Source organism: Chiloscyllium plagiosum, chromosome 2 (genome assembly GCF_004010195.1).
Source record: "Chiloscyllium plagiosum isolate BGI_BamShark_2017 chromosome 2, ASM401019v2, whole genome shotgun sequence".
Lineage (NCBI taxonomy): Eukaryota > Metazoa > Chordata > Chondrichthyes > Orectolobiformes > Hemiscylliidae > Chiloscyllium > Chiloscyllium plagiosum.
The window spans coordinates 11,337,561-11,352,467 of record NC_057711.1 but is presented as its reverse complement, the minus strand read 5'-3'; the positions used below and the strand labels follow the sequence as shown (position 1 = coordinate 11,352,467).

The window sequence follows — 14,907 nt, the reverse complement described above, 5'->3', positions numbered from 1 at the left end:
TGGAGAAAGTTCTGAAGGAAGGGCAAAATTTGTTCAGGAATGGACAGTGTGGTTTTGCCAGAGGGACGTCATGCCTAACAAATTTAATTTGAATATTGTAAGGAGATGACCAATAATGTAGATGAGGACAGAGCAGTTAAAGTATGTTTCATCAAGGGTTTTGACAAGGCCCCACGTGGGAGACTGATTTTTAAAATAAAAAGCTAAAAGCATCTGGGATCCAGGGAAACTTGGCAAGTTGGATCCAAAGTTGGCTTGGGGGTGGTTGTAGAAAGCTGCATGTGTGACTGTTCATGGCATACTACAGGGATCCCTTATTGTTCGTGATATACAGAAATGTGGGGGGAGATGTTTGTTGGTAACATGAAGACTGGCCAGGTGGTTGAGAGTGAAAGTGGTCTTGGATTACAGAAGGACATCGATGGATTGTTCAGATGGGTAGATCAGGTAGACGTAATTTAACTCCGATAAATATGAGTTCGTGTTACTACTTCCAAGTACAAGACATGAGTATATTTGAAGAATGGCATGACATTAAGAAGCTCAGAAGAACTGAGGGGCTTGTGGTATTTATTCATAGATCCCCTGTAGGTGGCAGGGCAGGTTAAGAGAGTAGTTAAGACAGCATAAAGAATGCTTGCCTTTATCAGTCGTGGCATAGATTAAAAGAGCAGGAAGGTTGTGGTGAAGTCATACAAAACTTTGATAGGCCACAGTGTCGTCCCATTTTCACCCCCTCAGTCGAAGCAAAATGTTCAGAGACACAGTATACTTTTACCTTTTATCTTTATTCCAGGCCCTGGAGGGAGAGAGAGCGATCACCCATGTGCACAGAGACACAGTCATTTTACAGGGAGGAGCTTCCAGATTAGGGGCAGCACGGTGGCACAGTGGTTAGCACTGCTGCCTCACAGCGCCAGAGACCCGAGTTCAATTCCTGCCTTAGGCGACACTCTGTGTGGAGTTTGCACATTCTCCTCTTGTCTGCGTGGCTTTCCTCCGGGTACTCCAGTTTTCTCCCACAATCCAAAAATGTGCAGGTTAGATGAATTGACCATGCTAAATTGCCCGTAGTATTAGAGTTTGGGTGGGTTGCGCTTCGGCGGGTCGGTGTGGATTTGTTGGCCCAAAGGGCCTGTTTCCACACTGTAAGTAATCTAATCTAATCTTAGACAACATACATACTAATTGGGTGACCGTTACAATCAACGAGTATCAATAGTAAAGATTGAGCCATTTGCTCTTACACAATGAATAACTGGCTTCACATAATGAATACTTTTCACCTTTCACTGAATGCTACCTCACCTTGTTAAATGGCTTCTCATAATGAATGCTTTTACACCTTGTTAACCCATAACCCTTGCCTGCAACACCCTATTGTTAACTAAATTCTTATCTGAGTCATGCTCAGCTGAACATCTTGTTTCACAAAACTCAGAACTTAACGCTTTCCCTGCCTGTTTATACCCTATACACATTCTCAACAGCTGGAGTAGTGTGCACAGTTCTGGCCACTGCACTATAGGAAGGATTTTGTTACATTGAAAGGATTGCAAAGGAGATTCACAGGTTTGTTGATGGAGAGGTTTAGTTATGAAGAGAGGCTTAGTTATGAAGAGAGGCTGTATAAGCTTGGGTCATATACTGTGGAGCAAAGAAGGCAATGAGGTATCTTATTGAGGGGCATGGGCAGGGTGAATAGAATAGGTTAAGTTCTGTTTCCTTTAGTTGAAAAGTCAGTAACAAGGAATGTATTTTTAAGGTGAAACGCTGGAGATTTAGAGGGCATTTGAGGAACAATTGTCATCTAGAGAGTGGTGAGAATTTGGAATACACTAAGGGAATAGTTGTGGTGGGAAACCTCACAACCTTAAAAAACAATGTGGATGAGCACTTGAAATATGGTAACACTCAAGGTTCTGGCCTTAGTGGTGGAAAGTGGAACTAATGTAGATTTTAGCGTATATTTTTGTCAGACTTGATAGACTGAAGAGCCTGTTCTGTATTGTATGCTTCTATGATTCTCTAATTCAATGAATGTGAAATTATCTATTTTGGTGCCAACATATCTCTGCAATCTCCTCATAGTTCACCCTCCCACCTAAATTTGTGCTGTCTGCAAGCTTAGGGATATTACATTTGGTTCACTTATCTAAATTGTTAATATATACTGTCATTCCTCCGTAGATGCAAGAATTCCGTTCCTGACAGCCCCTGCAAATGATGAAATTTGCAAGTGTGGAGTTTGTTAAACATACTTGATAAAAATTGTAGATATACAAGTTTTGCTCACAGATGTTGAATTTTGTTGTTACTTAGTTTGTGACATGACTAGGCAAATCCACGAATCGTGATCTTGCGAATACAGAGGATTTACTGAGTTGTGTATAACTGGGGTCTAAGCATTTATCCCTGTGGTACCCTCCCAATCAATGGTCACCACTTGGAAAAAGGCCGGTTTCTTCCTATCCCTGTTCTGTCATTACCATAAAGGCAAACGATCAACTCTGGTTTGTTGAAGAGGGCAGGAAACCATGCTGGGTCCGGCACAAAGAATATTTAAAAATTAGGTGTCTATCAGATGAAGCTACAGCACAGACTACTTGCATTCCAAACAGCAGAAGCAGCATGCAATAGGCAGAGTGAGCAATCCTAAATCAAATTAAAATTCTGCCAGCCTGCCACATCTAATTATGAATGATTAACCACTACCCAGTGGTTAATGCTGCAGTGGAATTTGTTGCTCAACAGTTTCCCCAAATGATACTGATTGGCCATTCAATCCATTTTCTTTTATTTCTTTGCTTTCGCTAAAGCTTTTGCACAGCTATATTCGCTTCCTGTTACAGATATTTGGACGATAGAGTAAGTGTGAAATGGATGTAGATGATGTCAGCACATTCTGTTGTACTCTAGTTTTGGTGGATCCAATATATTGTTTACATCGCAAAGAACGTGTGGACAAGGCAAATTCAGTTTATCTTGTGTTTTGTCTTTTGGTTGAGATATTAAGGGCCTGTGTTCCTCCCTCATAATCCTTAAGAGTTACTTTGGACATGATTCCAGAAGAAGCAAAGAGTTCTCCCTGGTTTTGTGTTCAATATTTATCCCCCAACTAACATCACTAAAAAAATGTTCTGTTGACCTAATTGCAAATCGTGGGACCTTGCTGTGTGGGAAATGGCTGCTGTGTTATGACAGGATAAATGCATTGTCTTTCACTACCCCATGACTCTGCAGGTCACAACATATATTTAATTGGTTCATAAGACCAGACATATTCTTTCAGTATATCAGACTTTGAACCAAATAAATGATAGCCAGGATTCTGCAATAAATACAAACATCGGTTTATATAAAACAAAACTTATTGTACAGACACTGAATTTATTAATACTGTTTACAATCTGAAAATATAAATGTTTAAGTCTGGGACGGCACGGTGGCTCAGTAGTTTGCATTGCTGCCTCACAGCGCCAGGGACCCGGGATCGATTCCTGCCTCAGGTGACTGTGTGGAGTTAGCACATTCTCCCTACGTGGGTTTCCTCCGGGTGCTCTGGTTTCCTCCCACAGTCCAAAGATGTGTAGGTCAGGTGAATTGGCCATGCTAAATTGCCCATGGTGTTAGGTGCATTAGTTGGGGGTAAACATAGGGTTGGGGAATGGGTCTGGGTGGATTACTCTTCGGAGCATCTATGTGGACTTGTTGGGCCGAAGGGCCTGTTTCCATACTGTAGGGAATCTAATCTAAGTAACCCAAAACACACAAACACGTGCACTCTGACCATAATATGTAGGAGCAGAAGTAGGCCATTCAGCCCAAATAATGAGCCCCACTATTCAATGAAACCATAATGATCTGATAATTCTCAACTCAACTTTCCTGCCTTATCTCCGTGTTGTATACGAGGGTCCCATACTGGACCTACAACAGAAACAGGACAACTGAACTGATGATTTTTTTCCTTTCAGTCGGCTCGTCCCCAAGTTAAATCCAAACGTTCTTGGAATAATGTTCCTGTATCCTCCAAGACAGCATAACCTCTGAGGGTCTGTGAATGCCGATTGGCTTGCAAATATGTTGACTTCTCGTACCAGAGATCTATGCTGTAACAGGAAAAACTTGAGGGAACATAATCTTTGAGCAGAGCTAGCACTCTTCCAGTAGTAAAAAGTTATTTTTCCTCAAGTGAGTTCAAGCAAACAAGACCAGTAATTATCTAGAGACATGAATTTCCAAGATGCACCTTGTTTTTCAAAAAAAATTCACATGTATTTTCACTTTTTTTAAGTCAATCGAAGTGTCCACATCCTCAAATGCAATTTTACAAAACTTGAGAATAAAGCCTTCATTGTAATTGCAAAAATAATTACACTTCACAAAAAGTACCTCATTGGCAGCAATGTGTTTTCAACAGCCTGAGGTCTTGAAAAATGCTCTTGAATTGCAATTTCTTTTTCTTTAGTTTTGGTTGCAGATGTACTTTTCAGATGTAAGCTATTCTGCTAGCTGAAGAAATCAGTGCAGAAGTTGCTTGGATAATTTGTGGTTTGATTTGTAATCTTCTTTCATGACATGTCAGTGTGTTGCTGTCACAGATGTGAAGAATATGCTCTATTGAGATTCATTCCCATCTGTTTTCACATGGTACACTTCATTATTTGTGAAAGCAGGTTGTGAGTAACTGTTCAGGTTTGGCATCTTGTGTGCTCTAGTCATGGTGCAATAGCAAAGAATTTAATCAAACATGGAAAATTCAATAAAACATGCATAGAGTTTTCATAAAAACAGCCTCATTAATGTTCCTTACACCATACTTAATAACAAAAGAAATTTTAAGGTGCATAAATCTTTGGTAGCACAGCATTCTCTCAATGGTTCATGGCGCAATGTTGAACATTTTGCAATAAATAGTGTATTTTATGAGATCAGACCTATTAGTAATACTATTTTTGCTGAAATGTTGCTTTTACTTGACATTTATTGCATTAACTTTGTTTAAATATAGTCTGTGTTTCTGATATCAGTGACATTTGGAGTCTGCTTGATAAATTGGCTGAAACCAATGTTCATTTGATTTGTGAAGTTTGATCAAGTCCTGGTTGTGTTATGACAGGATCACATGGTGTCTTGCATGTTTATGATAGCTTGTTTGATGTATCTGTCACCTAAGTCGATTCCCCCCCGCCCATTCTGTAACCAATTTTAGTTCACTTTTCTTTCATGTTTTTCCCATCCCCTCCACTTTCCCCTGATTATGTCTAAGTTTGTTTCGAGACCCCATATTGAGATCCTTCAGGCTTGGGTCACTCTGGCTTGAGCCCCAGCTTGTTTTAAAGAAACCCATTTTTTGTCCATGCTCAAATTTGTAAGAACTTGAGAAATATGAGCAGGAGTAAACAGTCTGTGCCTTTTTGAGATTGCCACACGGGAGGCTGCTGAGCAAGGTGAGGGCCCATGGTGTTCGAGGTGAGCTGCTGGGATGGATTGAGGATTGGCTGTCTAACAGACAAATTTGTAAGAACTTGAGAAATATGAGCAGGAGTAAACCGTCTGTGCCTTTTTGAGATTGATCTTCCATTCAATAAAATCACAGTTGAGGAATCTTCAACTTCTCCTTCCTGCTTCTCTAATTTTTGAGCCCCATGAAAGGTGATTGACGTCAGTCTTGAGTATCTCAGTAATTGATCATCTGCAAGTTTCTGACATAGTCTCACATAATTGCAGCCCTGTGAGTGAAGAAATTTCTCTCCATCTCAGTCTTTGAGTTGACTCTTTAACCTTAGATTATGACCTGTTATTCAGTTACATCTGTCTAGCCAGGTAAAACTTTCTAGTTGTTTTACAATTTCTTTTCTGCAATATGATTATCTCTCCCTCTAAATTTAAGGAATTATAAGCAAAACAAACAATTCTGAAGAAACTCATATCTGGCAGCATCTGTGGAGAGAGAAACAGTTCAGTATGACACTTTTGCTCTAAAGAAGAATCATACTGGACTCAATTTTTTAATTCACTGTTGAGGGTATCATAGAATGTAAACTTTAGAACATTACAGCGCAGTACAGGCTCTTTGGCTCTTGATTTTGCGCTGATGTGTGGAACCAATCTGAAGCCCATCTAACCAACGCTATTCTATTCTTGTCCATATGCCTATCCAATGACCATTAAATACCCTTAAAGTTGGCAAGTCTACTAGTTTTTGAGAAGGTGACCAAACAGGTAGATGAGAGTAAACCAGTTGATGTGGTGTATATGGATTTCAGCAAGGCGTTTGATAAGGTTCCCCACAGTAGGCTATTGTACAAAATGCGGAGGAACGGGATTGTGGGAGATATAGCAGTTTGGATCAGTAATTGGCTTGCTGAAAGAAGACAGAGGGTGGTGGTTGATGGGAAATGTTCATGCTGGAGTCCAGTTACCAGTGGTGTACCGCAAGGGTCGGTGTTGGGTCCACTGCTGTTCGTCATTTCTATAAACGACCTGGATGAGGGCGTAGAAGGGTGGGTTAGTAAATTTGCAGACGACACTAAGGTCGGTGGAGTTGTGGATACTGATGAAGGATGCAGTAGGTTACAGAGAGACATAGATAAACTGCAGAGCTGGGCTGAGAGGTGGCAAATGGAGTTTAATGCGGACAAGGGTGAGGTGATTCACTTTGGTCGGAGTAACCGGCATGCAAAGTACTGGGCTAATGGTAAGATTCTTGGTAGTGTAGATGAGCAGAGAGATCTCGGTGTCTAGGTACACCGATCCTTGAAAGTTGCCACCCAGGTTGACAGGGTTGTTAAGAAGGCATACAGTGTTTTAGCTTTTATGAACAGAGGGATCAGTTGCGGAACCATGAGGTTATGCTACAGCTGTACAAACTTCTAGTGCGGCCGCACTTGGAGTATTGTGTACAGTTCTGGTCACCGCATTATAAGAAGGATGTGGAAGCTTTGGAAAGGGTGCAGAGGAGATTTACTAGGATGTTGCCTGGTATGGAGGGAATGTCTTAAGAGGAAAGGCTGAGGGCCTTGAGGTTGTTTTTGTTAGAGAGAAGAAGGTTCAGAGGTGACTTAATAGAGACATATAAGATAATCAGAGGGTTAGATAGGGTGGACAGGGAGAGCCTTTTTCCAAGAATGGTGACGGCGAGCACGAGGTAGGGCTTTAAATTGAGGGGTGATAAATATAGGACAGATGTCAGAGGTAGTTTCTTTACTCGGAGTAGTAAGGATATGGAATGCTTTGCCTGCAACGGTAGTAGATTCGCCAACTTTAAGTACATTTAAGTCGTCATTGGACAAGCATATGGACGTACATGGAATAATGTAGGTTAGATGGGCTTCAGATTGATATGACAGGTCGGCACAACATCGAGGACCGAAGGGTCTGTACTGCGCTGTAATGTTCTATGTTCTATGTACTGTTGCAGGCAGTGCATTCCACGCCTCTTCTACTGAGTAAAGAAACTATTTCTGACATTTTGTCTTCTATCTATCATCCCTCAATTTAAAGCTATATCCCTTCATACTAGCCATCACCATCCAAGGAAAAAGACTCTCACTGTCCAAACTATCTAACCCTCCGATTATCTCATATCTCAATTAACCTTTATATCATCATTGTCTACAGGAATACTGCCTCTCAACCTCCTCTCTCAGGAAAATAGCCTCAAGTCCTTCAGCCTTTTCTTATAAGACCTGTCCTCCACACCAGGCAACCTCCTAGTAAATCTCTTCTGAGCCCTTTCCAAAGCTTTCACATGTTTCCTATAATGCAGTGACCAGAACTATACGCAATGCTCCAAATGTGGCCGCACCAGAGTTTTGTATAGCTGCAGCCTGATCTCATGGTTCCGAAACTCAATCCCTTTACCAATAAAAGCTAACACACTGCATTCCTTCTGAACAACCCTATCAACCTGGGTGGCAACTTTCAAGGATCTGTGTACCTGGACACTAAATCTCTCTTTCATCTACACTACCAAGAATCTTACCATTAACCCAGTACTCTGCATTCCTGTTACTCCTTCCAATGGGAATCACCTTACACTTTTCTGCAGTAAACTCTATTTTCCGCCCCTCAGCCCAGCTCTGCAGCTTATCTATGTCTCTCTGTAACCTACAACATCCTTTGTCACTATTCACAACTCTACCGACCTTCGTGTCATCTGCAAATGTACTAACCCATCCTTCTATGCCCTCATCCAGGTCATTTATGAAAACGACAAACAAGAATGGATCCAAAACAGATCCTTGCAGTACCCACTAGGAACTGAACTTCAGGATGAACATTTCCATCAATCACCACTCTCTCTGTCTTTTTTCAGCTAGCCAATTTCTGATCCAAGCCACTAAATCACCCTCAATCCCATGCCTCCATATTTTGTGTAAAAGCCTACCATGAGGAACCTTATCAAACGCTTTAATGAAATCCAGATACACCACATCAACTGCTTTACTCTCATCCACCTGTTTGATCACCACCTCAAAAAAATCAATAAGTTTTGTGAGGCACGACCTACCCTTCACGCCCTACCCTTCACGACCTACCCTATCACTAATCAACTTATTTCTTCCTGGGTGATTATAAATCCTGTCTCTTATAAACTTTTCCAACACTTTACCCACAACTGAAGTAAGGCTCACTGGTCTATAATTTCCAGGGTTGTCTCCGCTCCCCTTCTTGAACAAGGGAACATGTGCTATCATCAAGTCTTCTGGCACTATTCCTGTAGACAATGATGATATAAAGATTAAAGCCAAAGGCTCGGCAATCTCCCAGAGAATCCGAGGATAAATCCCATCCAGTCCAGGAGGCTTACCTATTTTTGCACCTTCCAGAATTGCTAACACCTCGTCCTTATGCACCTCAATCCCATCTAGTCTAGTAGCCTGTATCTCAGTATTTTTCTTGACCACATTGTCTTTTTCTTACGTGAATACTGACAAAAGGTATTCGTTTAGCACTTCCCTTATCTTCCATGACTCCACGCACAATTTTCCACCACTATGCTTGATTGGCCCTAACCTTACTCTAGTCATTCTTTTATTCCTGATATACCTCTAGAAAGCCTTAGAGTTTTCCTTGATCTTATCCGCCAGTAACTTCTCATATCCCCTCCTGGCTGCTCTTACCTATCTCTTTAGGTCTTTAAGCCACCTTCTTCCTCTTGACAAGAAATTCAATTTCCTTAATAAACCATGGCTCCCAGGCCCGACAAATTCCTCCCTGTCTAACCGGTACATATTTATCAAGGACCCGCAGTACCTGGTCCTTGAATAGTCTTCATGTTTCAATTGTGCCCATCCCCTGCAGTTTCCTTCCCCATCCTAAATCTTGCCTAATTGTATCGTAATTGCCTTTCCCCCATCTGTAACTTTTGCCCTGCGGTGTATACCTATCCCCTTCCATCACTAAAGTAAACATAACCGAATTGTGGTCACTATCACCAAAGTGCTCACCTACCTCCAAATCTAACACCTGGCCAGGTTCATGACCCAGAACCAAATCTAATGTGGCCCCGTCCCTTGTTGGCCTGTCTACATGCTGTGTCAGGAAACCCTCCTGCACAAATTGGACATAAACTGACCCATCTAAAGTACTTGAACTACAGTATTCCCAGTCAATATTTGGAAAGTTCAAGTCCCCCATAACAACTATCCTGTCACTCACGCTCCTATCGAGGATCATCTTTGCTATCCTATCCTCTACATCTTTGGAAGTGTTTGGATGCGTATGGAAAACTCCCCAACAGTGTAACCTCTCCTTTCCTGTTTATAATCTCTGCCCATACTAGCTCAGTAGATGAGTCCTCAAACATGGCGTTGCCTAAGTCAGCATTTCTTGCCCAATCCCTAATTGCCCAGTGCTGTGGGTCTGGAGTCATATGTACGCCAGACCAGGTAAGGATGGCAGTTTCCTTCCCTAAAGGACACCAGCAAATTGACAATCAGCAGTGGTTTAGTGGTCATCATTAGGTTCTTAATCCCAGAATTGTTTGTTTATTATCTGTCCTGCAGGGATTAAAATCTGGAATGTTGACTGTCAGTGTTGACAGAAGAAGAGTCAGTACATAACTTCAGCACACTTTCATTAGCTGTACACTCCAACCAACTTCTAAGAAAGGCTAGCATATTACTTTCATTTCTAATTGCTTTGTTTCACGTTAGGTTAATTTTATTATTTTTGTACAAGAAACAAAAGTCCCTCTGCATACCAGTGTTAATGGCCTTTCACCTTTGATTTCTTTAATTTTTTTTGTTAAAGCAGTGTGGATAATTTCACATTTCCTCACAAGATACCGCATCTCCCACCTTTGTGCCTACAACCTGACTATATCCCTCTGCAGTGTCTTTGCTTCCTCCTCTTTTGGCTTTCTCACTGGTATTTGTATCATCAGTCATAGAGATGTACCCAATTTGATAAATTACATTTGCTCCCTTCACCCAAGTCATTCATACAGATTAACTTGTCAATCTTAAAATGCACCTTTTATTCCAGTTACATTTTTATGCTGATTAATTTATATATTAGCCACAGTGCAATGATGCTTAATATTGTGTGATAACCTTTTGAGTGGTACCTGATGGATTTTTTTTTGAAAATCAGAAATATACTCTACCTGATTTTCCATTTGCTGTTTGGCAAGTTAGAGATTTGGTAAAACTGTTGTTGAGTCAAGATAATTTTTCAAGCTTAATCATATTATGATTTGTTACCGCTACAAATCCCTGATGCCTCATCCATAAGAGATTCTACCATTTATGTCCTGCTGATATCAAGCTAGTTACTTCTCTCTCTCCCTTTTTTTTGCATCATGGAGTCATGTTTCCTATTTTCCCAGTCATGGGGGTTATTCTCGAATATTCTGAATGTCGGAAAAATGAATGTTTACTTAGTCTGCATCCTAAGGTTTTAGAGCTATGAGATCCAGGAGATTTAGTTGACTGTTGGTCCCATTAATAATTTTTCCTAAATAAATACTTGGTTGTATAAGTTTCTCACTCGCAGCCCCTTGGTTTACTATTATTTTGCTTATTAACTGGTTACCAAGTGAGGATGCAGTATTTGCAGCAAAAGCCAGTAATCCAGTAACTTGTATGTTCCATGGCTAAAAAAGGAACACTGACTAAGATTTTTTTTTTGGATTGTACAATGTGGACTTCATTGACCCCCTGGTTGATAGAACTGTTAACAGCATTGACATTATATCTTAGCTAAAGGATAGGGCCCGCAACAATGTGACACACTCTCAATCCCACATTGGGGTTTTGGCCAAGATTGTGGTTTAAATCCACAACTGTTTTGGAATATGAAGCTACATTTAGTGATCTTTCTTATGTATAGCTGCATTTGTTTTCTAAAGTTAGTTCAGGTCACTAATTTGATTTTCTTTCTGTTTTTCTGTGCAACATATCTAAAGAACCAGGATTTCTTGCTGCATATGCCAATGGCTAATAATGGAGCGCCCCAGGACTCAATAGGTGGAAGAATGGCTGTCGGAACACAGTCCGTACCTGGTACGGATGTCAACACGACCACACCTTCAGAAATAGCTTGCAACTGTGAGGCATGCAATGAACGCAGGTAAGTGTTCTGTAGAATTTTAGATAAATGCTGTCCCACACCCATCAAGAAACTTGCTCTTGCTTCTGTAATTCTGGCCATGTGAAGTCTAGCCATTTGAGCAAGCTGCTGAAAAACAGCAGCCTGTAAGCACTGGTCTCCTTACAAGCAAACTTCAGAATGCAATGAAATGAGAAAACAATTGTGAAGAAGGAAGAAATGTTTGAGATAGGTTTCTCTGTCTGATGAAACATACCTAAAGAAAGGTGGTGTCTGCCACTACTCAAAGTGGAAATGTGAACATGCTGGAACTCGAAAATAAAAATAGCGAATTCTGGAAATGGGTTAGAAGTTGTACAGAAAAACAATTAATCTGAAAAGTTATTTCTGCTTCTGTATCTACAAATGTTGCCTAATCTGGGTATTTCCAACATTTTCTGCTTTTATTGGTCTATGTCACCATGCTTGAAGAAACCAGTTACAGGGGAACCTCGATTATCCAAACGAAATGGGCCGGCACTATTTTGTTTGGATAATTGATTATTCGGTTAATCGATTAAATGCCTTTCATCTGGGGCTCAGAGTTTTTAAAATCTGCTCCCTGTTCAGGAGACTGCAGCAGCACACAGCACATGAGACCCTGCCCCCAACCCCGACCCCACCCGCACCACCCGTCCCGCCCCCCCATCACCGCCCAGCACTGCTCCCGCTCCCTCTCCGGGACAGCCGAACTAGACACCAACAATAACACTGCTGCTGCTGCAGCACCTGCCTTTGTGAGGCCTGCCTTTGTGAGGTAAGTCTCCAAAATAGCGAGCGCACGCATGCACACACATACACACAGCCACACATACAACTTTTTACTGCAACGTTTTGACAGGTTCTACCTCTGCCCTATACAGGACAATGTTGGTCAGATTATCTGGGGAAGGGGGGGTTTAGGGTATACCCCTCTGTAGAACTTCAGGGAAAGTGTGGGGAGAGAGGGCGGGAGGTCAGTCATTTGGAGGCGGTGCCTGTTTAATCACTGTAAACAAAAGACAGCGATCACTGTTGGAAACACGTCTTTGATGTAATATTTTATCAGGGCTTTGGGATCTCCTTCGGATAATCTGGTATTCGGATAATCAAGGTTCCTCTAGTACTTTTTGCCTACGATATTAGAAGCTAAGCTTGAAATTGTTAAGTGTAATTTCTCTTCCAGTCAAATCCCATCATTAAGGCCTTTAATTATTAAATACTACATGTCCCTCCTATCTGTACAGCCCCAGGAATAGGTAATTTTTTTGTTTTGTGATTATATTCTGAAATGTTCATGTTTCCTTCATGCTCTTTTAGTACCCAACCTGTTGCTCTATCTTCCAGAGAATGTATTAGTCTTGTGCTCATTTGTTGAATCTGCTGCAGGCTGAGTTAAAATTCCTCTCTGAAATTCAATACACTGTGGTAATTGAATAATAAATCAGTATTTTTCTGTCAATTAAATAGTTTTCTAAAGCAATCATTCAGTAATTTGCTATTTGCCTTTCATTTTCAATTTCTCTTCTACTATTATCCTTCAAAGGTTGAATTCCTCCCACAGCCAATCCTTACATAATTACAGTAATAAATTGTTTCATTAGTGTGCTGCATATCTCTTCCAGTGTAGCCGTCTAGTGTCCTGTTTGAAACACGATTACCATTTTAACCTGTTGTGTTTTCTATCACCTTTTTTTCTGCTTTATATTGTTTTTCTTATTTCCATTTTGCATCCTGTCTTTTCGCGTTTGTTGAATTAGCTTGTTTTGTTTAGTTACCTTAACATAGTTTCATTGAAACTCTTAAGGTTTCCAGTTATACCTGAACTAATCATTTTGTGTTGAACATAATTTTATTTCAACCTAGTTTAATTTAAAATTTGCCTGAATGAAATATTATACTTTGGGCTTTGGTCCTCACTGTTGTATTATCTATGATCTAATTGTATGGCCACTTGCTTCTAGACTTATAATGTTTTCGTGTATGGGGGAAGATATGTTGATAATGATGGATTGAGTCAGATCTAGACTCACTACTGCTAGTGGATCATGTCATACTTCAAAAGCAGTCACATACCACAGTTAATAGTTGAGATTTATTGCCCTCCTCAGGCACTTTGAGAAGGCAGCATTTGGTATGTATTGCTGCCATCTTTACAGTGATCCCATGATTGTGTCAAATAGGGACATCTTGGAACATAGCCCAACAGTCAGTGTAATATCAGAAATATATCAGAATATTCTATTGTTTGATCGGACAACTTGGAAATAATGGTATTCCCACATCATTGCTGCTTTTGTACTGTGAGGTAGAGATCATTCAAGTACAATGCATCCTACAGATTATATATGTTTTGCAGCAGCAATATGTTATTGATAAAATAGGTGTGTATGTTTGACACTAGTGGCAAAGGTGCCAATCGGGCAAACTGCTCTGTTATGGATGGCTTTATTTAGAAGTTCTGCTTCTAATTCTTCTCTGATCCTTATTGCGTTCACAAAAATGTTTCCATTATGTTGTCTTGTGTCGTTTATAGTTTTAGTAAATATTCTTAATACTCATTCAATGTCTGTGCCATTCCTTTTAAAGGAATTTTCAGAAACTGGGCCATAATACCCTTATTGAGTCCATGGTTAAGAAAGCAAATGTAATGTTGTCATTTATTTCAAGAGGGTTGGGATATTAAAGCAGTGAAGTGCTACTGAGACTTTATAATGCTCTGGGTAGGCCCCATTTAGAATACTGTGTCCAGTTTTGGGGCCCTCACCTCAGGAAGGACATACTGGCACTGGAGCATGTACAGCGGAGATTCACAAGGATGATCCCTGGAATGACAGGCCTAACGTGCGATGAACAGCTGAGGGTATGTTTTGTGGTAAGCATAAATTCTACAAGAGAGACGGTTTGCACCTTAATAGGTTAGGGACCAGCATTCTGGCAGGCAGGTTTGCTACTGCAACACAGCTACGTTTAAACTAAGTAGCGGGGGGGAGGGGACAAACTGGATTTCCTTTAAGAAGGAAATTGAAGGGAAAGTTAGAACAAGAAGTCAAGAAAGACAACTGTATCAATGAGGCAGAAAACTCGGAAAGGGATCATGCTGTAAGATTGAGTGAAATAGGAGTTGATGGGAAGGGTGAGGGCAGTAACAAATTAAAAATACTATACATGAATGCACGAAGCATTAGAAATAAGATGGATGAGCTTGAGGCTCTTTTAGAAATTGGCAGTTACGATATTGTGGGGATAACGGAGACGTGGCTTCAAGTGGACAGGGCCTGGGAAATGAATATTCAAGGCTACACGTGCTATCGTAAGGACAGACTG

At 40.8% G+C, this 14,907-nt stretch overlaps 1 protein-coding gene across 2 annotated transcripts in view; it reads left to right on the top strand.

The window, feature by feature from the left end:
• fam193a (family with sequence similarity 193 member A) overlaps positions 1 to 14,907 on the top strand; it is a 227,901-nt gene that overhangs the window by 130,590 nt on the left and 82,404 nt on the right. For both annotated transcript variants that reach the window (XM_043704036.1, XM_043704026.1), the window contains exon 4: positions 11,420 to 11,583. In XM_043704036.1, coding sequence (XP_043559971.1) covers positions 11,420 to 11,583 — 164 coding nt within the window. The remainder of the gene's footprint in view (positions 1 to 11,419; positions 11,584 to 14,907) is intronic.